This window comes from Oncorhynchus clarkii, chromosome 12, assembly GCF_045791955.1.
Source record: "Oncorhynchus clarkii lewisi isolate Uvic-CL-2024 chromosome 12, UVic_Ocla_1.0, whole genome shotgun sequence".
NCBI classification, from domain to species: domain Eukaryota; kingdom Metazoa; phylum Chordata; class Actinopteri; order Salmoniformes; family Salmonidae; genus Oncorhynchus; species Oncorhynchus clarkii.
Genome location: NC_092158.1, coordinates 63,537,108 through 63,562,969, shown reverse-complemented (window position 1 = coordinate 63,562,969; position 25,862 = coordinate 63,537,108). Strand labels below are relative to the sequence as shown.

The window sequence follows — 25,862 nt, the reverse complement described above, 5'->3', positions numbered from 1 at the left end:
GTCAACAAAGTCTCTCTCTGTCACTCTCTCTCAGAACGACAACGGAGATGCTCTGCAGCACTGACCCCGTTCCGTGGAATAATCCAGCTCTCTTCCATCTGCCACCATTTGCCCCTCGCTTTCAATGGACAAATATATATCCTGAGCCAAAGAAAAGGAGCCAACAGTCCTGCCTCTCTCTCTCTCTCTCTCTCTCGCTCTCTCTCTCTCTCTCTCGCTCTCTCTCACACACACGCTTCACACTTCCAGGGCTGAGGCCACAACTCTTCTTCTCCTGCCACTGGGATTCTGGAGTTACTGTTGCAGACATTAATAAAATCTCCCCTCCGTGTGTTTTAATGGGGAGAATGGGAGAACTAATACATGTCTGTCTTTCAAGAGTCTCTAAAGAACAAGACATGGATTAAGGGAACACTGTGGTCTTGAAGTCACCCCCTGCCTTCAGCTGTCCGTTCAGCCCAAAGATAATATGTGCATGTGAATGGGAAGAAAACAGTGAGATGAACAACAAGATGAACCCTTTAGGGACGTACATTAGAACTAGGATGGTCCGATATTGAGTATTATTGTACTTTGCTGAAGTACAATACTTTACGAACAAAGCCTGCATCCATTCCTGACTGTGTTTGGATGATGTGGCTGTGTTACTTGATGAAAGGGGATTTTATGACGCAGAGGGAAAGATAAATATCAAAGGAGTAAATCAGTGAAGAAAAAAAGATGGAATAAATAAAGTGAAGACCATTTTATGTACAAAGTGTGTATATATTTAGAGTACCAGTCAAATTTTGGACACACCTACTAATAAAAAAAAAAAAATGTTGGACTATTTTCTACATTGTAGAATAATAGTGAAGACATCAAAACTATGAAACAACACATATGGAATCATGTAGTAACCAAAAGAAGTGTTAACCAAATCAAAATATGTTTTTTGTATTTGAGATTCTTCAAAGTAGCCACCCTTTGCCTTGATGACAGCTTTGTACAGTCTTGGCATTCTCTCAACCAGCTCCATGAGGAATGCTTTTCCAACAGTCTTGAAGGAGATCTCACATATGCTGAGCACTTGTTGGCTGCTTTTCCATCAATCTGCGGTCCAACTCATCCCAAACCATCTCAATTGGGTTGAGGTTGGTGATTGTGGAGGCCAGGTCATCTGATGCAATACACCATCACTCTCCTTGGTCAATATCCCTTATCCCACCTGGAGGTGTGTTGGGTCATTGTCCTGTTGAAAAACGAATGATAGTCCCACTAAGAGCAAACCAGATGGGATGGCGTATCGCTGCAGAATGCTTTGGTAGTCATGCTGGTTAACGGTGCCTTGAATTTTAAATAAATCGCAGGCAGTATCACCAGCAAAGCACCATCACACCACCTCCTCCATGCTTCACAGTGGGAATCACACATGCAGAGATCATCCGTTCACCTACTCTGCGTCTCACAAAGACACGGCGGTTGGAACCAAAAATGTCAAATTTGGACTCATCAGACCAAAGGACCGATTACCACCGGTCTATTGTCCATTGTTCGTGTTTCTTGGCACAAGCAAGTCTCTTCTTATTATTGGTGTCCTTTAGCAGGTGTTTCTTTGCAGCAATTAGACCATGAAGGACTGATTCACGCAGTCTCCTATGAACAGTTGATGTTGAGATGCGTCTGTTACTTGAACTCTGTGAAGCATTTTTTGTGGGCTGCAATCTGAGGTGCAGTTAACTCTAACTTATCCTCTGCAGCAGAGGTAACTCTGGGTCTTCCTTTCCTGTGGCGGTCCTTGTGAGAGCCAGTTTCATCATAGTGCTGATGGTTTTTGCGACTGCACTTGAAGAAACTTTAAAAGTTCTTGAAATGTTCCGGATTGACTGACCTTCATGTCTTTTCTCTTTGATTATTTGAGCAATTTATTTACCAAATAGGGCTATCATCTGCATACCACCCCTACCTTGTCACAACACAACTGCTTGTCTCAAACATGCTAAGAAGGAAAGAAATTCCACAAAGGAACTTTTAACAAGGCACACCTTTTCATTGAAATGCATCACTTAGAAATGCGTCACTTAGAAATGTCCTTATTTTCCATGAAAACATACATGAAATGAGTTGCAAAATGAATAGGAAATATAGTCAAGATGTTGACAAGGTTATAAATAATGATGTTTCGTTGAAATAATAATTGTGATCTTTGCTTTCATCAAAGAACCCTCCATTTGCAGCAATTACAGCCTTGCAGACCTTTGGCATTCTAGTTGTCAATTTGTTGAGGTAATCTGAAGAGATTTCACCCCGTGCTTCCTGAAGCAACTCCCACAAGTTGGACTGGTTGATGGGCACTTCTTACGTACCATACGGTCAAGCTGCTCTCACAACAGCTCAATAGGGTTGATATCCGGTGACTGTGCTTTGAGTCATTGAAATTGGCTCCAACTAAGCGCCGTCCACAGGGTATGGCATGGCGTTGCAAAATGGAGTGATAGCTTTCCTTCTTCAAGAACCCTTTTCCCCTTTACAAAACACCTACTTTACCACCACCAAAGCACCCCCAGACCATCACATTGCCTCCACCATGCTTGACAAATGGCGTCAAGCACTCCTCCAGCATCTTTACATTTTTTCTGCGTCGCACAAATGTTCTTCTTTGTGATCCGAACACCTCATACTTAGATTCGTCTGTCCATAATACTTTTTTTCAATCTTACCTTGTCCAGTGTCTGTGTTATTTTGCCCATCTTAATCTTTTATTTTTATTGGCAAGTCTGAGATATGGCTTTTTCTTTGCAACTCTGCCTGGAAGGCCAGCATCCCGGAGTCGTCTCTTCACTGTTGACGTTGAGACTAGTGTTTGGCAGGTAATATTTAATGAAGCAGTTGAGGACTTGGGAGGCGTCTGTTTCTCAAACTAGACACTCTAATGTACTTGTCCTCTTGCTCAGTTGTGCACCGGGGCCTCCCACTCCTCTTTCTATTCTGGTTAGAGACAGTTTGCGCTGTTCTGTGAAGGGGAGTAGTACACAGCGTTGCATGAGATCTTCAGTTTCTTGGCAATTTCTCATGGAATTGGAATAGCCTTCATTTCGCAGAACAAGAGTAGACTGATGACTTTCAGAAGAAAGTTCTTTGTTTCTGCCCATTTTGAGTCCGTAATCAAACCCACAAATGCTGATGCTCCAGATACTCAACTAGCCTAAAGGCCAGTTTTATTGCTTCTTTAATCAGAACAACAGTTTTCAGCTTGTGCCAACATAATTGCAAATGGGTTTTCTAATGATCAATTAGCCTTTTAAAATTATAAACTTGGATTAACTAACACAACGTGCCATTTGAACATGGTTGCTGATAATGGACCTCTATACGCCTATGTAGATATTCGATTAAAAATCAGCCATTTCCAGCTGCAATAGTCATTTACAACATTACTAATGTCTACACTGTATTTCTGATCAATTTTATGTTTTTCTAATGGACAAAAACAAGGACATTTCTAAGTGACCCCAAACTGTTGAACTGTACTGTGTTGCAGAGACTGTACAGAGTGGGTGTGTGTGTGAACACTGTTTAAATGGCCTTTGTTCTCTTTTGGTACAGTGAGAGATGTTGTTTTTTCCTTATCAGTGTTATCCCAAGACATATTTTTATAGGCGGGACTCAAAAGCCCCAACAATTTTTTATTGAAAGGGGACGTTATTGTTGTGCTGTATCCAATTTGTAAAGAATCTTTACATCTAAAAAAAGCATTTTAATACGTGTTTTATACACACGATCTGTTTAATAACATACTTTCTGGTCTGGTTTCCCTGACACAGATTAAGTCTAATCCAAGACTAAACATTTACTTCCGTGGATATTCTCCAATGAGCATGCTTTTACCTCCAGGACTAGGTTTAGAGCTATATTCAGCCTTGACCAAATGAAAACTATTTCTACTTTTTATTTGCTTGATCTCAATGTGGAGGCTATTACATAGACAAATGCCTGTATAAAACGTGCTCCTCGCAGTACTGTTTACTCTTGGGATTTTACAAGATGTAAACACAAGCTCTGGTATTGTAACTGTGTTGGTTCAAGACCATATGAGTTCTATGTTCATAGATTGAGCCAGCCAAATTTCTGCAAGGTAAATAATATAGAAGATTTTCTGATAGGAGACTCTCGAACAAAGCTCTCCATCGAGTGACTGGACATTTGCCAATACAACGGAGGAGTGCCAGTCGATTTCCACTTTTCTCTCCATGCGTATTCCGACCTTGAATTTAAGCATGAGAATAGCGTGCTATTCACCTGCGATTCGTTTTGGGTGGCGATCGAATGAATGAAGTTGTGGCGGAGGTGTATCCACAGATATGCCCTATTCCGACCTTTATTTAATACCTTAATAATTCTACCACCTTTACGCGCGAGGAAACCATGAATAAGGCCTAGTGAACCTACCGGTTCCAAGTGGAACTTTATTTTTCCCGATAGATATAACATCATTCTCCATGCACTGTAATTTACAACTCGATAAGAGCTATGAGATGATGTAAATGAGTAATCCTTTTGGATAAGGGAATTGTAAATACAAATTACTATTGTTTTCGATCTATTTTACATGATTATCGCTGGAGACAAATGTGAAACCAGTCATATGGCAGCAAACTGAAGGATATACAGTTTTGAAACCGATGTTTATTTGTGTACCAGTTCATCAACAATGTGCCATGGAATCGGCAATTCGAAAATCTCTTCCCAACTATTTACAACCTGTATGGCACAGCTGTACATGTTTTGGTCCTTAAATGAAGCTGGTATACTTTTTTATTTATCACAATTTTCTTTAACCAGTTTTGGTCTTTAACTTAACGCCATTGCCTCTTTTTTTTTTTTTTGAAATGCTGAAATTGGTTGGTTGTAATTTTGGATAGGACAGACATTTCCATATATTTTGTTAGCTGCATGTTTGACATAACTCCACCAGTCCTATTCATGATATAATTTACAAAGTTCAGTTCAGTTATCAGTTAGTTCAGTTGTCATAGTTCAGTTATCATAGTTCAGTTATCATAGTTCAGTTATCATAGTTCAGTTATCATAGTTCAGTTATCATAGTTCAGTTATCATAGTTCAGTTGAGTTGTAATCCAGAGAGGTTAGAAACATCATCTAGATCCTCTATGAGGCTGTGGAGGGATTCAAATTGTGGCTTTAAAAGAATATGAATCAGTAGGGTACAATGACACCTTCGTTTTTAAGCCCTGGAATTTTATGCCCCTTGATATTATTGTTGGATCTGATTTGAATAGCTAACATTTTGATGGCCATAATAAATAGATATGCAGATAGTGGACAACCTGGTTTTACTCCTCGTGACAGTTTAAATCTTTCTGAGATGTAGCCATTGTTTAATATTTTACACCCATGGTTACTATACATAACTTTAAACCATTGTATAAGAGATTCTCCCAAATTAAAATAATCCAGACATGTATATATAAATTCCAGTCGTACTTTATCAAAAGCCTTTTCAAAATCAGCTATGAATACCAGGCCTGGTTTCTCCGATTTTTCATAGTCTTCTATTGTGTTCCAGTCTTATATTATCTCCAATGTATTGTTAATGTATATTTTTTTAAACTTTCTGATTAGGGTGAATTATATCCGACAATATCGTATTAATTCAATGCGCTATACATTTTGCTAGAATTTTTTGCATCACAACACTGAAGTGTAAGGGGCCTCCAATTATTTTTAAATGGACTGGATCTTTATATTTAGCATCTAGGTCCTGTTTCAGTAATAGTGAAATCAGACCTTCTTGCTGAGTATTAGATAGTCTACTATTTTTATAGGAGTGGTTAAAAAAAATGCTAATAACGGTCCTCAGAGTACATTAAAAAAAGGTTTGATATAACTCAACTGGTATGCCATCCAGCCCTGGAGTTTTCCCAGACTTAAAGGCTTTCATTGCATCAATAAGTTCCTCCTCTATAATTTGGTCTTCACATGAGCCTTTCAGTGCAGATGTCAATTTTACATTATTAAAATAAAAAAATCCTTACAATTATCTTTGGTTAGTGGAGATGGAGACTGAAACGAAAACATATGCTTATAGCACATTCCTTCCTCTTTTATGCACTGTCAACTGTGGGACCTTGTATAGACAGGTGTGTGCCTTTCCAAATCATGTCCGATCAATTGAATTTACCACAGGTGGACTCTAATCAAGTTGTAGAAACATCTCATGGATGGGTAATGGAAACAGGATGCACCTGAGCTCAATTTCAAGTCTCATAGCAAAGGGTATGAATACTTATGTAAATAAGGTATTTCTGTTTTGTATTTTTTATAAAAAAAGTTTCTACAAACCTGTTTTCGCTTTGTCATTATGGGGTACTGTGTGTAGATTGATGAGGGGGGAAAAAACAATTGAATCCATTTTAGAATAAGGCTGTAACGTCACAAAATGTACGATGATGATTGAGTGTCCATATAGCTGTACCATGATATTTGCACAGCTACTGACTAAACCTCCAATTGTTCTCCACTACCTCCTAAAACTTGCCAGTCCCAGTGACTGGCATACCAGCACTGTCCACCTGGATCCTAGGGTCTTTTAGAGATTGGGACTCATCCTTTGAAAAGTGCACACTGTGCCACCTACAAAACAGAAGCAGATCAACAGCCAAAAGCATTTCCAAGTCCCCCTCCTTGGATATACTGTATACAGTTATTCCCCCCCCCCCCCCAAAAAAAAAAATATATATATATTACAAATTCTAGCTTATCTTAATTTATTTCCACAATTAACAAATAATATGTTTAATAATGTAGGCACGTCCTACTAAGGAATAATGTATCCTATAACCAGGACTGACATTACAAAAATAGAAATGTTCATCAAGGAAACAATTATTGTGATTGTGATTCATCCTATACGGTCCCTAACATCATTACTCCATGGCAACAGATGTGGGATACCTACACGCACTCTCCTAACCCCTCCCCTACAAACAACCACAAGCTCAGATGTTAAACAGTTGTTCCGAACCCTGAGCCCAATTTAAGAGAAGACTTGATGTGTGAATGTGTATACCAGTGGCGACCCATCATTCAGGGCAGGTGGGGCAGAGCTAATAAAGCAGCAAACAAACATGGTCTCTTTTTTTGCTTGAGTAAGGCAATTCCAAAATGCAGGTGTTTCAACCTAACTCAGTCCTTTCTGTGGTGGTGGGGCAGCCAGCAGAAAATATAGAGCGTAGAGGTTGGTAATGTTCTCTAGTTGAGCCGTGATTGGCTCAGTGTTCTGTCACTCATGGGGACACTACTGTACGTCACCACAAAATCTACAAGGGAAAGCTCTAACATTCAAGCCCCTTGGGTGCTGCCATAGAGTTACATTAGAAGTGCCATCCAAGACGGCTCAAGGTCATTGGCCACAGATAAAATGACATCAAATCATGTTATATCTACTGTGGCTTTGATTGTACTGATCATGTCAACGTCATACTTTCAAAATCTTAGCTAGCAAGCTAGACAATCAGTTATCATCATGAATCAAGTCAACAATATATTGGCAAATCCTTTTCAATCCTTGTCATAAGAAGATAAATTATAGATAAAACGTATCGGTGCTCGTTGGCCATTGGACATAAACATTACACAACAAGTTTGAAATCACAAATTCAACAACAAGTGGTTTGAAAGGAATCAGTAGCTAACTGCAAGCGTTGCAAAGCAATCACTATTCTGCTATTCAGTGGAGAGGGTGTGTGGTCCAAGATGCTTAATCCTTGAGACAATTGAGACTTGGATTGTGTATGTGTGCCATTCAGAGAGTGAATGGGCAAGATAAAATATTGAAGTGTCTTTTGAATGGGGTATGGTAGTAGGTGCCTGGTGCACTGGTTTGAGTGTGACAAGAACTGCAAAGCTGCTGAGTGTTTCATGCTTAACAGTTTCCTGTGTGTATCAAGAATGGTACACCACACAAAGGACATCCAGCCAACTTGTGACAACTGTGGGAAACATTGGAGTCAACACTGGACTTTTGAACTGAAAATGTGGATTGACTTTTGAACTGTAAATTTGATTGGGAACAGAATTATGTGCTTAATGATTTAGGCCAGGGGTATGTGCTTGATGAAAAGATTATTCCCCACAATTCTCATAAGATTTTCTTGCTCATTTCAGGAGCTACGGCTTTCTTAACTAAGGTCAAACGTTAAAAGCTCTCAAACTGGTAATGTTCCCAAATCACCAATGTCCATCTCAAGTGGATCAAGAAATCTGTGGACTTTTAATTTGAAAGAATATGGCATCATAACAAACGTTGTTTTTTTTTACAACACCATATGGTACAGTAACATTTGTGAACAAATGAAAAGGCTCAAACATACTCAACCACACAAGCAAACAACAATTCAACACATTGTTGCCTCGATCATAACCCCTTCCCCCCTTCCTTTGCTCAAAGTTAAAGATCAAATGGAATGGCCACAAAAACATTTACCGTTTGTCCTCAATCTCTAGCTTCATTGAGAGCCAAAGTCAAAATCATTTGACAAAGCCAACATAGTATTACAACCAAGTAACTGTGTCTTGCTCTAACTGTGCTATTCAAATTGGTTGAACTGTGTTCTTTCTGACTCAAGAATGTGTGGAGCACAAAGTGCAACATTTATTGTGTTTGTGGGTAATGGGGAAAAATAGATAATAATAGTTCAATGATGGTATTTTCACTATATGACAGACTTACAACCTACAGTTGAAGTCGGAAGTTTACATACAGTTAGGTTGGAGTCATTAAAACTTGTTTTTCAACCACTCCACAAATATCTTGTTAACAAACTATATTTTTAGCAAGTCTGTTAGGACATCTACTTTGTGCATGACACAAGTCATTTTTGCAACAATTGTTTACAGACAGATTATTTCACTTATAATTCACTGTATCACAATTCCAGTGGGTCAGAAGTTTGCATACACTAAGTTGACTGTGCCTTTAAACAGCTTGGAAAGTTCCAGAAAATGATGTCATGGCTTTAGAAGCTTCTGATAGGCTAATTGACATCATTTGAGTCAATTGGAGGTGTACCTGTGGATGTATTTCAAGGCCTACCTTCAAACTCAGTGCCTCTTTGCTTGACATCATGGGAAAATCAAAAGAAATCAGCCAAGACCTCAGAAAACAAATTGTAGACCTTCACAAGTCTGGTTAATCCTTGGGACCAATTTCCAAACGCCTGAAGGTACCACGTTCACCTGTACAAACAATATTACGCAAGTATAAAGACCATGGGACCACACAGCCATCATACCGCTCAGGAAGGAGACGCGTTCTGTCTCCTAGAGATGAACGTACTTTGGTGCGAAAAGTGCAAATCAATCCCAGAACAACAGCAAAGGACCTTGTGAAGATGCTGGAGGAAACGGGTACAAAAGTATCTTTATCCACATTAAAAAAAGTCCTATATCAACATAACCTGAAAGGCCGCTCAGCAAGGAAGAAGCCACTGCTCCAAAACCGCCTTAAAGATGCCAGACTACGGTTGGCAACTGCACATGGTGACAAAGATTGTACGTTTTGGAGAAATGTCCTCTGGTCTGATTAAATAAAAATAGAACTGTTTGGCCATAATGACCATCATTATGTTTGGAGAAAAAGGGGAAGTCTTGCAAGCCGAAAAACACTGTCCCAACCGTGAAGCACGGGGGTGGCAGCATCATGTTGTGGGGGTGCTTTTCTGCAGGAGGGACTGGTGCACTTCACAAAAGAGATGGCATCATGAGGGAGGAAGATTGTGTGGATATATTGAAGCAACATCTCAAGACATCAGTCGGCAAGTTAAAGCTTGGTTGAAAATGGGTCTTCCAAATGGACAATGACCCCAAGCATACTTCCAAAGTTGTGGCAAAATGGCTTAAGAACAACAAAGTCAAGATATTGGAGTGGCCATCACAAAGCCCTGACCTCAATCCTATAGAGAATTTGTGGGCAGAACTGAAAAAGCGTGTGCGAGCAAGGAGGCCTACAAACCTGACTCAGTTACACCAGCTCTGTCAGGAGGAATGGGCCAAAATTCATCCAACTTATTGTGGGAAGCTCATGGAAGGCTTCCCAAAACATTTGTCCCAAGTTCAACAATTTAAAGGCAATGCTACCAAATTCTAATTGAGTGTATGTAAACTTCTGACCCACTGGGAATGTTATGAAAGAAGTAAAAGCTGAAATAAATCATTATCTACTACTATTCTGACATTTCACATTCTTAAAATAAAGTGGTGATCCTAAGTGACCCAAAACAGGGAAGAATTTTTACTAAGATTAAAAGTCAGGAATTGTGAAAAACTGAGTTTGGCTAAGGTGTATGTAAACTTCAACTGTATATGGAATTTACAAAACATTAAGGGCCAGCTTCCCGGACATAGATTAAGCCTAGTCCTAGACTAAAAAGCATTTTAATGGGGAATACTAGGCTTAATTTGTGTCCAGCCCTAAAACAATGTTATGTGAATGGGTGGGTAGTAGTTGCAGGATCTATATAGAGGGACAGAAGATTAATGGTGGGGCACGGCCAGTTGAATATGCCCTTAAATGTGATAGGAAAGCATCCAACAGGAAAGTGTAATTATTGCCAGGAAAGAGAGACCGTGGAGCATGTATTGCTACAGTGTGGGCAGTATCAGAGGGAAAGAGAGAGAGTCTGAAATCTAGTATGAGGGAGAAGGGGATACAGGAAATTAGTTTAGCCAATATTGAGGAGAACGTCATTAGATATATTCAACAATATTTTATATTTTTTTAAGAGCAACGGGGCTGACAGGTAGGATTTAGTTTGTCCCTGTCTCTGGCCCACACTCCAGTACAGTAGGTGGCGGTAATGCACCATAACGTTGGATGCCAACCGCCAATAAACCCCACCGAAGAAGAAGTTGTAGCTAGCTGGTGAAATCAAGCAGGACGTGAAATAAGGTACGTGTTATCCTAGTTGAAAGCGAAATAACCCGAATGCATTTCTTAGTGTTCACCCACATGTGTATATACTGACGTTTAAATATTTGTTGTTCGACAGCTATTACATAGCTAGCTAATGCTAGCTGGGCTAGCTAGCTAGCGTACATTGCTAACTTGTCCCTAGCAACGCTCTCCTGTGGTCCTCATTTATAACGGTTGCGTAAATGTTACAGTAATCTGCTCGCGCAATTTCTGAAAAGACTGTGCACGCACACAAATATTTGAGCAACAAGGCCCGAGTGGGTGTGGTATATGGCCAATATACCACTGCCAAGGTATGTTCATAACCACAACGCAACGCGGAGTGCCTGGACACAGCTCTTAGCCCAGGTATATTTGCAATGTACCACAAACCCCAGAGGTTCCTTATTGCTATTATAAACTGGTTACCAACATAATTAGAGCAGTTTTATCATACCTGTGGTATACCACGGCTGTCAGCCAATCAGCATTCAGGGCTCGAACCACCCAGTTTATAATGAGAACTTATAGACGTGATAGTGATGTTGTGTTTCCATAAGTGGCTGAATTGGTCTAATTCATGTATGGTAAAGCTTCAGACTCTTCCAATTCAAATGAACTCATGACAAAAACTTTTTGAGCTTAGTAGTCTAAGGTGACAAACCGCCCACCCGGTTTCGATTGGGTCATTTATAATTCAAAACAATGCATTCTGAATCATAAACTGGGTGGTTCGAGCCCTGAATGCTGATTGGCTAAAAGCTGTGGTATATCATACTGGGTATGACAAAACATGTATTTTTTCTTCTCTACAGTAATTACATTGGTAACCAGTTTATAACAGCAATAACGCACCTCAGGTGTTTGTGGTTTATTGCCATTGTGACCTTATTGCTTAATTATAAACGGAGTGGTTCGAGCTCTGAGTGCTGATTGGCTGAAAGCCGTGGTATATCAGACCGTATACCATAGGTATGACAAAATATTTCTAATTACGTCGGTAACCCGAGTGGCACAGCGGTCTAAGGCACTGCATCTCAGTGCAAGAGGCGTCACTACAGTCCCTGGTTCGATTACAGGCTGTATCACATCCGAACACAAGCCTAAGATCACCATTCGACAATGACAAGTGTTGGCTGGAGTGTTGTAAAGCTCGCCGCCATTGGACTCTGGAGCAGTGGAATCGCGTTACCTGGATTGATGAATCACGCTTCACCATCTGCCAGTCCGACGGACGACTCTGGGTTTGGCAGGTGCCAGGAGAACGCTACCTGCCCCAATGCATAGTGCGAACTGTAAAGTTTGGTGGAGGAGGAATAATGGTCTGGGGCTGTTTTTCATGGTTCGGGCTAGGTCCCTTAGTTCCAGTGAATGCTATATACAGGTTATATACAAGGAGTACCGGTTCTGGGTCAGTGTAATGGGGTACGAGGTAGTTGGGGATTGAGGTAATAAGTTCTTGTAGTTTTGGTAAGGTGATTAATTGAAGTACAATGTACATGTAGGTAGGGGGTGACGAGCAGAACGTCCGGGTAGCCGTTTAATTAACTTTTTTTTGGGGGGGGGGGGGCTGTTCAGGAGCCTTTTGGTCCCAGACTTGGCGTTCCAGTACTGCTTACAATGCGATAGCAGAGAGTACATATAATGCCATATCTTCTAGCATCAGTGTTTGGACCTAAGATGTAGCCTTTGGGATCTGGTGAAGATTCTTCCAGATTAATCTCTTGCTCTTTCTTTTGTAGAACAGAAGATGGAGGCAGATTCGTCTCTCCTGAGCTCGGAAATGGAACTGCAGCAGCAAGAGGAGCTCTACCAACAGCTTTTAATACAGGTTTGGATGATTGTGTTAAAATAAATTTGAAGTGTGCACTTTATTAAAGATGAACACCATCGACATCCAATTGCTGCCAAGTGGGCATACACATTGGGTATGCCCATTTGACTCTGGCCTACAGTGCCTTCAGAAAGTATTCTCACCCCTTGACTTTTTCCACATTTTGTTGTTACAAAATAGGACTAAAAATGTTTAATTGTAATTTTTTTTGTCAACGATCTACACAAAATACTCTGTCAAAGTGGAAGCAAATGTCAAACATTTACAGTGGGACAAAAAAAGTATTTAGTCAGCCACCAATTGTGCAAGTTCTCCCACTTAAAAAGATGAGAGGCCTGTAATTTTCATCATAGACTATGACAGACAAAATGAGAGAGAAAAATCCAGAAAATCACATTGTAGGATTTTTAATGAATTTATTTGCAAATTATGGTGGAAAATAAGTATTTGGTCACCTACAAACAAGCAAGATTTCTGGCTCTCACAGACCTGTAACTTCTTCTTTAAGAGGCTCCTATGTCCTCCACTCGTTACCTGTATTAATGGCACCTGTTTGAACTTGTTATCAGTGAAAAACACACCTGTCCACAATCTTAAACAGTCACACTCCAAACTCCACTAGGGCCAAGACCAAAGAGCTGTCAAAGGACACCAGAAACAAAATTGTAGACCTGCACCAGGCTGGGAAGTCTGAATCTGCAATAGGTAAGCAGCTTGGTTTGAAGAAACATTGGGAGCAATTATTAGGAAATGGAAGACATACAAGACCACTGATAATCTCCTTCGATCTGGGGCTCCATGCAAGATCTCACCCCGTGGGGTCAAAATGATCACAAGAACGGTGAGCAAAAATCCCAGAACCACATGGGGGGACCTAGTGAATGACCTGCAGAGAGCAGGGACCAAAGTAACAAAGCCTACCATCAGTAACACACTACGCCGCCAGGGACTCAAAACCTGCAGTGCCAGACGTGTCCCCCTGCTTAAGCCAGTACATGTCCAGGCCCGTCTGAAGTTTGCTAGAGAGCATTTGGATGATCCAGAAGAAGATTGGGAGAATGTCATATGGTCAGATAAAGCCAAAATATAACTTTTTGATAAAAACTCAACTCGTCGTGTTTGGAGGACAAAGAATGCTGAGTTGCATCCAAAGAACACCATACCTACTGTGAAGCATGGGGGTGGAAACATCATGCTTTGGGCCTGTTTTTCTGCAAAGGGACCAGGACGACTGATCCATGTAAAGGAAAGAATGAATGGGGCCATGTATCGTGAGATTTTGAGTGAAAACCTCCTTCCATCAGCAAGGGCATTGAAGATGAAACGTGGCTGGGACTTTCAGCATGACAATGATCCCAAACACACCGCACGGGCAACGAAGGAGTGGCATCGTAAGAAGCATTTCAAGGTCCTGGAGTGGCCTAGCCAGTCTCCAGATCTCAACCCCATAGAAAATCTTTGGAGGGAGTTGAAAGTCCGTGTTGCCCAGCAACAGCCCCAAAACATCACTGCTCTAGAGGAGATCTGCATGGAGGAATGGGCCAAAATACCAGCAACAGTGTGTGGAAACCTTGTGAAGACCTACAGAAAACGTTTGACCTCTGTCATTGCCAACAAAGGGTATATAACAAAGTATTGAGATAAACTTTTGTTATTGACCAAATACTTATTTTCCACCATAATTTGCAAATAAATTCAGAAAAAAATTCTACAATGTGATTTTCTGGATTTTTTCAAATAATTTTGTCTGTCATAGTTGAAGTGTACCTATGAGGAACATTTACAGGCCTCTCTCATTTTTAAGTGGGAGAACTTGCACAATTGGTGGCTGGCTAAATACTTTTTTGCCCCACTGTATTTAAAACATATATATATATATATATATTATATATAGTTGAAGTCGGAAGTTTATGTGCACGTATGTTGGCGTCATTAAAACTCGTTTTTCAACCACTCCACAAATTTCTTGTTAAATTAACAAACTATAGTTTTGGCAAGTCAGTTAGGACATCTACATTGTGCATGACACAAGTACTTTTTCCAACAATTGTTAACAGACAGATTATTTCACTTTCAATTCCAGTGGGTCAGAAGTTTACATACACTAAGTTGACTGTGCCTTTAAACAGCTTGGAAAATTCCAGGAAATTATATCATGGCTTTAGAAGCTTCTGATAGGCAAATTGACATAATTTGAGTCAATTGGAGGTGTACCTGTGGATGTATTTCAAGGCCTACCTTCAAACTCAGTGCCTCTTTGCTTGACATCATGGGAAAATCAAAAGAAATCAGCCAAGACCTCAGAAAACAAATTGTAGACCTCCACAAGTCTGGTTCATCCTTGGGAGCAATTTCCAAACGCCTGAAGGTACCACGTTTGTCTGTATAAACAATAGTACGCAAGTATAAACGCCATGAGACCACGCAGCCGTCATACCGCTCAGGAAGGAGACCCGTTCTGTCTCCTAGAGATGAACGTACTTTGGTGCGAAAAGTGCAAATCAATCCCAGAACAACAGCAAAGGACCTTGTGAAGATGCTGGAGGAAACCGGTTCAAAAGTATCTATATCCACAGTAAAATGAGTCCTATATCGACATAACCTGAAAGGCCGTTCAGCAAGGTCACAAATGGGTCTTCCAAATGGACAATGACCACAAGCATACTTCCAAAGTTGTGCCAAAATGGCTTAATGACAACAAAGTTAAGATATTGGAGTGGCCATCAAAGCCCTGATCTCAATCCTATAGAATATTTGTTGGTTAGAAATGAAAAAGCGTGTGCGAGCAAAGAAGTCTACAAACCTGACTCGGTTACACCAGCTCTGTCAGGAGGAATTGGCCAAAATTCACCCAACTTATTGTGGGAAGCTTGTGGAAGGCTTCCCAAAATGTTTGACCCAAGTTGAACAATTTAAAGTCAATGCTACCAAATACTAATTGAGTGTGTGTAAACTTCTAACCCACTGGGAATGTGATGAAATAAATAAAAGCTGAAATAAATAATTCTCTCAACTATTATTCTGACATTTCATATTTTTTAAATAAAGTGGTGATCCTAACTGACCTAAGACAGGGAATTTTTACTATAATTAAATGTCAGAAATTGTGAAAAATGTAGTTTAAATGTATTTGGCTAAGGTGTATGTAAACGTCTGAGTTCAACTGTAAATATTCAACCCTCTGTGTCAATACACGTTTGAATCACCTTCAGCAGCGATTACAGCATTGAGTCTTTCTGGGTAAGTCTTTTAAGAGCGACGCACACCCTGATTGTACAATATTTGCACATTAGTCTGAAAAAATTCTTCAAGCTCTGTGAAGTTGGTTGTTGATCATTGCTAGACAGCCATTTACGTCTTTCCATAAATTTAACTAACCAGGCCACTCGGGAACATCCAATGTCATCTTGGTAAGCAACTCCAGTGTATATTTGTCCTTGTGGTTTTGGTTATTTTAATAAAATAAAAAAATAAAAAATTGTCCTGCTGAAAGGTGAATCCTGTTGCAAAGCAGACTGAAGGTTTTCCTCTAGGATTTAGCCTGTGCTTAGCTCTTTTCCGTTTATTTTTATCGTAAAAAACCCCCCAATCTTCCTTGCCAATGACAAGCATACCCATAACACATTTTTATTCTGTACAGGCTTTCTTCTTTTCATTGTCATTTAGGTTAGTATTGTGGAGTAACTACAACGTTGTAGATCCATCCCCAGTTGTCTCCTATCACAGCCATTCAATTGTGTAACTGTTTTAAAGTCACCATTGACCTCATGGTGAAATCCCTGAGTGGTTTCCTTCCTCTCCGGCAACTGAGTTAGAAAGGATGCCTGTATCTTTGTAGTGACTGAGTGTAGTGATACACCATCCAAAGTGTAATTAATAACTTCACAATGCTCAAAGGAATATTCAATGTATTCTCTTTTTTTCTTGTTTTTACCCATCTCCCAATAGGTGCTCTTCTTTGCTAGGCTTTGGATTGAATCTCTGTTTGAAATGCACTGCTCAACTGAGGGACCTTACAGATAATTGTGTGTGGGGTACAGAGATGAGGTAGTCATGTTAAACACTATTATTGCACTTATTTAGGCTTGCCATAACAAAGGGATTGAATACTTATTGACTCAAGACATTTCAGCTTTTGATTAATTAAAAATTTGGAAAAAGTCAAGGGATGTGAATACTTTCTGATGGCACTGTATATATTGCTATTTATGATGTTGTTTTGACAGCTTCTATCAAGATTATAACTTTGGCTTTGGCTCTCAATGAACCTGGATATGAGGGCCTAGGTTAAATGCATTTGTGGCCATTTTAATTGTTCTTCAACCATGAGCGTAGGAAGGATGAAGATTTTGTAATTAAGCTGTAGCTCTTGAAATGAGAAAAACATAATTTTGTAGTTTTAGCATCATACACATATCCCTGGCACATAATCCTGGTCCCAATCCAATTTTCAGTTCAAAAGTCAATCCAATTTTCTGTTCAAAAGTCAACTGTGTGAACATCTATCCCTGCATGCATCTATCCATCCTCAACCTTAAGCCCTGATAAAACCTATAGTGTCATTGCGCAAAAAATGGTGCATCTGGATATGTGTGCAAGAAAATATTAATATTCCTCTTCTGATACCATTTCTGCCAAGCAATCTGCACGAATTTGATGCAAATCCAAAGTATGCACCTGACTGCAACTGCCTCTGCAACGCAAAGCTAAGAGCTGAGAATGTGCCTGGCATTGAATCAATTTCCTTCTCTCTTTTTCTCTCTCGCTCATCTTACTCTCTCTCTCTCTTTTAGACAATGGGAAAAATGCAAAGTGAAAATCCTCGTGATTCTAGAGTCATCCGGCCACAGCCTGGTCAGTCTCCCTTTGGCACGCACACATACACACATACACACACACACGCATAAACAACAGCTGTGTGTTTGTTGAATCCGTAGGTCTGTGTGTGAAGACTTTCACCCTGCCTGATAAACGGAAGGTATTTGTCAACATCTGCCAGTCTGCTGCCGTCCCGCCCCCGCCCCCCCTCTCCAGGGAGGCACTAGTGGAGCTCCTAGAATCAGAAGACCCCACAGGATACAGAGTGCCCATGAGCATCGGAGAGGCCCACACAGAGGTGGACAACAGTGAGTGAATGGCTACTTTCTGAGGATGTCTTGACTTGACAGTTAATGCAGTTTTTCTATTCTGATCATGGAGTGCATCTACACCTACATTTACAGTACATGTGTCTACCTGGTCCACATTGTGTCTGGATTCACTTTTCCCGTGCTATGTTCAAATGCCAGTATGCATTCTGCAAACGATGGAATAGGCAAAAGTCGCTAATAACACAACAATTTTGATAGCATTAGCTAACTAATGGAGCTAGCCAGCTAACCTCTGTAGCTAGCCTGCTAGCTAGCAAAGCTAAAGGGATTGCAAAAGGGATAGCATAACTGTAGCCAGAGACGGTGGTGGAAGTAGGGGTGCGGGGGGTGCAGATATTTCTGTAAATCTCTTGGATTTAAGAATGAACTGGTGTGAGGAATATGGTGGAAACCATCTCCAGCCATGCTTACTTTTCAAAGCAAGAGAGGGAGGGAAGGAGTGCACACTTCTGGAGAACAGTAGAGAATTGGAACGCAGCCATGTATCCCAATATTCCTGCATGAATTCCTCTCCTTGTTTAATACTCTTCTTCAACCCGCTTCACTTATCCCTGAAGTGTGTACTTGTACCGGAGCAGTTCTTGTAAACCATTAGTTTTTTCACCCCCCCCAAACCTTTACCCTAAATCGGGGGTGTTCAATCGGCTACACTTTGTACAGTATAGCAAAATAAATGCTGCGGTAGCTGTTTTCAAAGTTTTTCTGTCATTTTGTTTCATAGTTAGATAGATAATCAAACAAGAACTACGAATCCTACAATATATCCCACTGCAGCAACACACTACCTGGCAGGGGAGCTGTGTGCACCGTGATTGAGGTGCTGAAGATACATTTTTAGAAGCGCTGTGCACAGGCATAAAAGTTGGCCTAATTTACATGAAAGTCTACTAAAGTGAGACTTTGTCCAATAATACACTGCTCAAAAAAATAAAGGGAACACTTAAACAACACAATGTAACTCCAAGTCAATAACACTTCTTTGAAATCAAACTGTCCACTTAGGAAGCAACACTGATTGACAATAAATTTCACATGCTGTTGTGCAAATGGAATAGACAACAGGTGGAAATTATAGGCAATTAGCAAGACACCCCCAATAAAGGAGTGGTTCTGCAGGTGGTGACAACAGACCACTTCTCAGTTCCTATGCTTCCTGGCTGATGTTTTGATCACTTTTGAATGCTGGCGGTGCTTTCACTCTAGTGGTAGCATGAGACGGAGACTACAACCCACACAAGTGGCTCAGGTAGTGCAGCTCATCCAGGATGGCACATCAATGCGAGCTGTGGCAAGAAGGTTTGCTGTGTCTGTCAGCGTAGTGTCCAGAGCATGGAGGCGCTACCAGGAGACAGGCCAGTACATCAGGAGACGTGGAGGAGGTCGTAGGAGGGCAACAACCCAGCAGCAGGAGCGCTACCTCCGCCTTTGTTTAAGGAGGAGCAGGAGGAGCACTGCCAGAGCCCTGCAAAATGACCTCCAGCAGGCCACAAATGTGCATGTGTCTGCTCAACCGGTCAGAAACAGACTCCATGAGGGTGGTATGAGGGCCCAACGTCCACAGGTGGGGGTTGTGCTTACAGCCCAACACCGTGCAGGACGTTTGCCATTTGCCAAAGAACACCAAGATTGGCAAATTCGCCACTGGCGCCCTGTGCTCTTCACAGATGAAGGCAGGTTCACACTGAGCATATGTGACAGACGTGACAGAGTCTGGAGACGCCGTGGAGAACGTTCTGCTGCCTGCAACATCCTCCAGCATGACCGGTTTGGCGGTGGGTCAGTCATGGTGTGGGGTGGCATTTCTTTGGGGGGCCGCACAGCCCTCCATGTGCTCGCCAGAGGTAGCCTGACTGCCATTAGGTACCGAGATGAGATCCTCAGACCCCTTGTGAGACCATATGCTGGTGCGGTTGGCCCTGGGTTCCTCCTAATGCAAGACAATGCTAGACCTCATGAGGCTGGAGTGTGTCAGCAGTTCCTGCAAGAGGAAGGCATTGATGCTATGGACTGGCCCGCCCGTTCCCCAGACCTGAATCCAATTGAGCACATCTGGGACATCATGTCTCGCTCCATCCACCACAGACTGTCCAGGAGTTGGCGGATGCTTTAGTCCCGGTCTGGGAGGAGATCCCTCAGGAGACCATCCGCCACCTCATCAGGAGCATGCCCAGGCGTTGTAGGGAGGTCATACAGGCACGTGGAGGCCACACACACTACTGAGCCTTTTGACTTGTTTTAAGGACATTACATCAAAGTTGGATCAGCCTGTAGTGTGGTTTTCCACTTTAATTTTGAGTGTGACTCCAAATCCAGACCTCCATGGGTTGATAAATTTGATTTCCATTGATAATTTTTGTGTGATTTTGTTGTCAGCACATTCAACTATGTAAAGAAAAAAGTATTTAATAAGAATATTTCCTTCATTCAGATCTAGGATGTGTTATTTTAGTGTTCCCTTTATTTTTTTGAGCAGTGTACATTACTTAGGTTGTTTTCCAAGTTATGAATTTACTTAAACTGTTACTAGTCAGAATCTCACAGGCATACTTTCACTGATGACTCGATTGCCCCTCATTGCCACGGTAACCTTCTGCCCTTAAAGGGGCAGCTGAAATGTTTTGCCTCATCGGGTCACAAAAATGTTAATAAAATTGAGCAATATACCACTTTTAACTAGTAACACATTTATTGTTTTAGAAACATTACAAAACATTTACTTTTTTTTATGTCAAATATTTTGGCTAGTAAAAAATCTGTGGCCGGTGGACCAAAAAGTTAGTTTCAGGCTCTGAACTGAGTTATTGCGGATCAAAGGCTGTGCGTGATTTCATGGTGCACGTAAGAACTTTTGCATGTAAATTATCATGTACCTAATAAAAAATCCAAGTTAAATCGGTTTCCATCGCGTTTTCAACTCTACTGATGGTTTTGTCACAAAAACTGTTGCGTTATATACACCGTTATGCCCATTCTGGTCCTTCCGTGAGTAGTCAACCTACATGATGAGATCATTATGGATAAGAGTGAGAGATTTTTTTGTCAAATGGCAGCCAAGCATCAATCATCATGTCACCAGAGTAAGACCTCTCTATATTTATTATAACTTATTTAATGTGTAGCATAATAAACTGCATGTTTTCCTGAGTCGTAGTGGGAGGACCACACAACATATCATCACGTTACTTCCAAGCATCAAGCAACAATTAGGCCTACTATCATAGGTCTTACTGGTCTTTTGGTATGTCAAAATGGCCTAGGCGTGTCTCTCCATTTGCGCTCTCCAAACTCCCACCAGTGGAGAGCGCTTGTTCTCTTGTTGAAATGTTCGGTGGTGGAAAAAGTACCCGTTTGTTATACATATTCAAACCCCTTGACTTATTCCACATTTTCTTGTGATACATCCTGAATTCAAAATGGATTAAATAGATGTATCTCACCCGTCTACACATAATACCCCATAATGACAAAGTGAAAGCATGTTTTTCTTTGTTGCTAATTTATTGAAAACGAAATGTGAAAATATCTAATTTACATAAATATTCACACCCTTTTGCTATTATACTCCAAATTGAGCTCCGGTGCAAACAATTTCCTTTGATCGTCCTTGATGTCACTACAACTTGATTGGAGTCCGCTTGTGGCCAATTAAATTGTTTGGACATGATTTAGAAAAATACTAAAGTCTATATAAGGTCCCACAGTTGATAGTGCATGTCAGAACAGAAACTATACTATGAAGTTCAAGGAACTGTCTGGAGAGCACTGAGAGAGATTTGTGATGAGGCATATATCTGGGGAATGGTATAAAACTATTTATAGTTTTATACCGTTCCAGTGGGAAATTGAAAAACAGTGGGAAATTGAAAAAATATGGAACTACCTATAGCTGGCCGTATGACCAAACTGAGCAACCGGGCAAGAAGGATCTTGGTCAGGGAGGTGAACAAGAACCCAATGACCACTCCTACAGAGCTACAGAGTTCCTTGGCTGAGATGGGAGAACCTGCCAAAAGGGCAACAGTCTCTACAGCACTTCACCAATTTGGCATTTTTGGGAGAGTGACCAGACAGAAGCCACTCCAGAGAAAAAGGCACGTGACAGCACGCCTGGAGTTTGCAAAAAGGCACATGAAAGACTCAGAGCGTAAGGCATAAGATTGTGGTCGGATGAGACAAATTGAACATTTTGTCTTGAATGCACAGCTCATCACCCGTCTAACACCATCCCTACCGTGAAGCATGGTGGTGGCAGCATCATTCTATGGGGATGCTTTTCAGCGGCAGGGACTGGGAGACTGGTAAGGATAGAGGGAACAATGAATGGAGCCAAATACAGGCAAATCCTTGATGGGGACTTGCTTCATAGTGCAAACAACCTTTGACTGGGGCCTACACACAATACCATATAATGTCAAAGTAGAATTATGTTCTTACAAATTAATTAAAAATGGAAAGCTGAAATATATTGAGTCAATAAGTATTCAACACCTTTGTTAAGGCATTCCTAAATAAGTTCAGTAGTAAAAATGTCCTTAACAAGTCACATAATAAGTTACATGGACTCACACTGCGTGCAATAGTGTTTAACATGATTTTTTGAATGACTGCCTCATCTCTCTACCACACACAGAATTATATGTAAGGTTCCCAATGGTAACTTTTTTTTAAACAGTTAGAGTTTATTGGCAGTGATGGGGGAAAACTGAGGATGAATCAACAACATCATAGTTATTCCACAATAATAATCTAAATGACAGTGAACAGAAGGAAGCCTGTACAGAATAAAAATATTCCAAAACATGCAACCTGTTTGCAATAATGCACTAATGTGAAACTGGAAAAAAATGTAGCAAAGAAATGTACTTTATATCCTGAATGCAAAGTGTTATGTTGGGGCAAATCCAACAAAACACATCAATGAGTACCACTCTTCATATTTTCAAGCATGGTGGTGGCTGCATCATGTTATGGGTATGCTTGTCATCGGCAAGGAATTGGGTTGTTTTTGGCCTAATTAACGTTTTGAATTAAATCGTCTTGAAAATCTATAGCAAGACTTGAAAATGACTGTCTAGCAATGATCAACAACCAATTTAACAAAGCTTGAAGAATTTTTAAAATAATAATGTGCGAATATTGTATAATCCAGGTGTGCAAAGCTCTTAGCGACAGAAAGACTCAAAGCTGTAATCGCTGCCAAAGGTGATTGTAACATGTATTGACTTGGGGGTTGACTACTTATGTAATCAAGATAGATATATATATATTTTTGTGTGTGTACATCGTTGACAAAAATGACAGTTAAATCCATTTTAATCCCACCTTGTAACACAACAAAATGTAGAAAAAGGCAAGGGGTGTGAATCATTTCTGAAGGCACTGTACCTGTTTGAGCTCCTGTTAGACAGATTCGATTTGGTTTCTCAAGGGGAGGCTGTGCAGTCTTGCCCTCTACCTGTGTCCGTTCAGATAGGACAGGTCACACCCTGATACAGAAGCAATCTTTTTTGACCGTGTATATTTGGTCAATCGAGTTGTATATTTTGTATGATATGGCGTTTTTACCATTGGATCACCAAGACCTGTAAATAATATACACTCTGAGCACGTCAACCTGCCTTCTGCTGATTTCATTCCCCTACCACCGCTCCAAGGTCCCTATTTTACAATTACATAGGCTAATCAAAGATTTTCAGTCATTGCATGTATAGATCATTTATTTGCTTGACTGACTTGTGACTTGACTAACTCATAGGATGCATGACTTGGGCTTGACTCGAGAGATTACATGTTCTACTTGGGACTCGACTTGAGACTCGGATCTCAAGACTTGCTTGTGACTCGAGAAATAGTGACTTGGTTCTGTCCTGTGCCCACAGACTCCCAAGGCTGCACAGCCTACGACGTGGTCATCAGTGAAGAGTTCTTCCAGAAATGCCAGGTGTGTGTGTGTGTGTGTGTGTGTGTTTGTTTGCAGGGGTGTGTGTGTAACTTCTGTCTGTGTGTTTGTAGAAGGATCCTCTATTCCAGCAGTTTCTGATCGCTGTGTCATTGGAGGGGCTGGAGAACAAATACAACCTGGAGCTCAGCCGAGGTATGTATGCCTGTATCTTCAGTGTGCGTGTAAGATTCAATATGGATTTGTTTTTTTGTTTCGTGTGTGTGAGTGAGTGAGCATTAATCAGACCCATGTTCTGTGTGTTCTACTCCAGATGAGGTAATATCCATCTGTTTCACCTTACATCCTGTGTTTTTCTCTCTTTCCCTCCCAGACTGGAAGGTTCTGAAGAACAGGAAGTTTCTGGGCTCTGTGAACGAACAAAATATCCGCACTAAGAGCAAACCTGTGATTCAGGAAATAGAACCCAAGTATGTTTTTGCTTGCTCTTTCTTTCTTTCTTTCTCTTTCTTTTTTTGTACTCTCACTCTCACACACCACACAACTCACATCTGTTATCATTAATTCACCACTAGAGGATGGTGCAGAATTAACTACAGTCTGTATGTGGAGGAGTTCAATCTCCTCTCTCTCTCTCTCTCTCTCTCTCTCTTCCCCCCCCCCCCACACACACAGGGATACTCGCACAGCGCCAGAACCAGCCAAACGGTAGGTCTGTCTGAGTTGTCCGCTGTGGATTTGATTGTCACATACCAAACTGGAACATATGAATTTTCTCCTTCTTTCTCACTCTCTTGCGCTAACCCACCTCTCTCTCCCTCTCGTCTCTTCTCTCCATCCATCTCCAGGCCAGAGTTCTGTCTGCTGGTGGAGCCCCCTGTAGGTGATCCAGAGTTTCTGATAGCAGAGATACAGCTGCCTGGAGTGGTGAGAGACAAGCCCAGTCCTAAACACATCTCTCTCTCCCTATACTCTGTGTTTAACTTCTTCCCCTATAGCACGGGTGTCAGTCATTTGGCCCCAGGGGCTGCATTCGGAGGGCCACACTAAAAATCGGTTATTTCTTCAGTCAAAACTTGCAACGAATAGTCTTCTATCCATTGTTTTTTGGGATTTTTCGATGCTCTCTGACTATTTAGTGATTTATTAGCGAGCTGGACACAGTCGATAAACTGTATGAATGTAGGTCCATTATTTAGTCATTTTAAAGTATATTGAGTTTGTTTTTTATTCAACCCGGGGGCTGGATTATACCCCCTCGCAAGCCATATTTTATCATGATCATTTATACAGTTTCGACACCCCCTGCCCTATAGACTAGGTCCTAAACCCATTCCTTCACCACTTATACTCAAACCGTTTCCTCACCCGTAGATCTATAATCTATATACTATTGTAAACCCTTAATCTTAATTTCATATTCTCAACGTGTTAAACTGCTTCCTGACTCCCTCCCTATACTCTATGCCAGTGTTCCAGCCCAGCACCAACACACCTTTTTCAAAATAATTATCCAATCAACATACGTGGCAGTGATTTTAATAGGACCCAGAGTTTGTTTTTTTTACTGGTCAACTTTGGGTGCTTATTATGACATTAATACGTAAGCCAGCGACGTTTCCCTTGTCTTCTCTCCTTCACTCCCTCCCTTCTCTTTCCAGGCCTCCTCTCTCTCCCTCGTTCTGGACCTTGGGGAGGACAGGCTTGTCCTGAATGCCCGGCCCTCCCTCTTTCATCTGGACTGTTTCATTCCCTTCTTCATTGACCAGGAGGGCAGCGTAGCACAGTACAACACCAACACACAGGTACACACACACACACACACATTCTAAAACACAGTACAACTATTCACTGACACACGGTGTCTGATATTGACACTCTTTGTTCTCCTCTCTCGCTCTCTCCGCCTCCCCTTTCTCTCTCCACAGATTCTCACGGTGACAATGCCAGTGGTGTCTTCATGAAGAAGCTGAATGTCAGATATCTGTCCGTCTTTGTTGTATATGAAAATAAAACTGTTATTTTTAAT

General features: G+C 41.0%; 2 protein-coding genes across 4 annotated transcripts in view; both read left to right on the top strand.

The window, feature by feature from the left end:
* The window catches only part of LOC139420947 (uncharacterized), a 35,608-nt gene extending 29,182 nt beyond the window's left edge, over positions 1 to 6,426 (top strand). The window contains exon 14 of the mRNA XM_071171377.1: positions 35 to 6,426. Coding sequence (XP_071027478.1) covers positions 35 to 64 — 30 coding nt within the window. The 3' untranslated portion in view covers positions 65 to 6,426. The remainder of the gene's footprint in view (positions 1 to 34) is intronic.
* Positions 6,427 to 10,870: 4,444 nt separating this feature from the next.
* On the top strand, positions 10,871 to 25,861 carry LOC139420945 (PIH1 domain containing 1). 3 transcript variants are annotated; one of them, XM_071171371.1, is made up of 11 exons: positions 10,871 to 10,947; positions 12,693 to 12,781; positions 17,578 to 17,638; positions 17,722 to 17,910; positions 23,814 to 23,875; positions 23,947 to 24,028; positions 24,207 to 24,303; positions 24,509 to 24,541; positions 24,682 to 24,760; positions 25,495 to 25,638; positions 25,762 to 25,861. In XM_071171371.1, exons 2-11 carry the CDS (start codon positions 12,701 to 12,703, stop codon positions 25,795 to 25,797), a joined length of 864 nt encoding a protein of 287 aa, XP_071027472.1. In that variant the 5' UTR covers positions 10,871 to 10,947; positions 12,693 to 12,700; the 3' UTR covers positions 25,798 to 25,861. The 3 variants fall into 3 exon arrangements, with proteins under 3 accessions (XP_071027472.1, XP_071027473.1, XP_071027474.1); XM_071171372.1 differs by having other exon boundaries at positions 10,884 to 10,947; positions 12,698 to 12,781; XM_071171373.1 differs by lacking the exon at positions 10,871 to 10,947 and adding an exon at positions 12,188 to 12,203.
* Position 25,862: the final 1 nt, after the last annotated feature.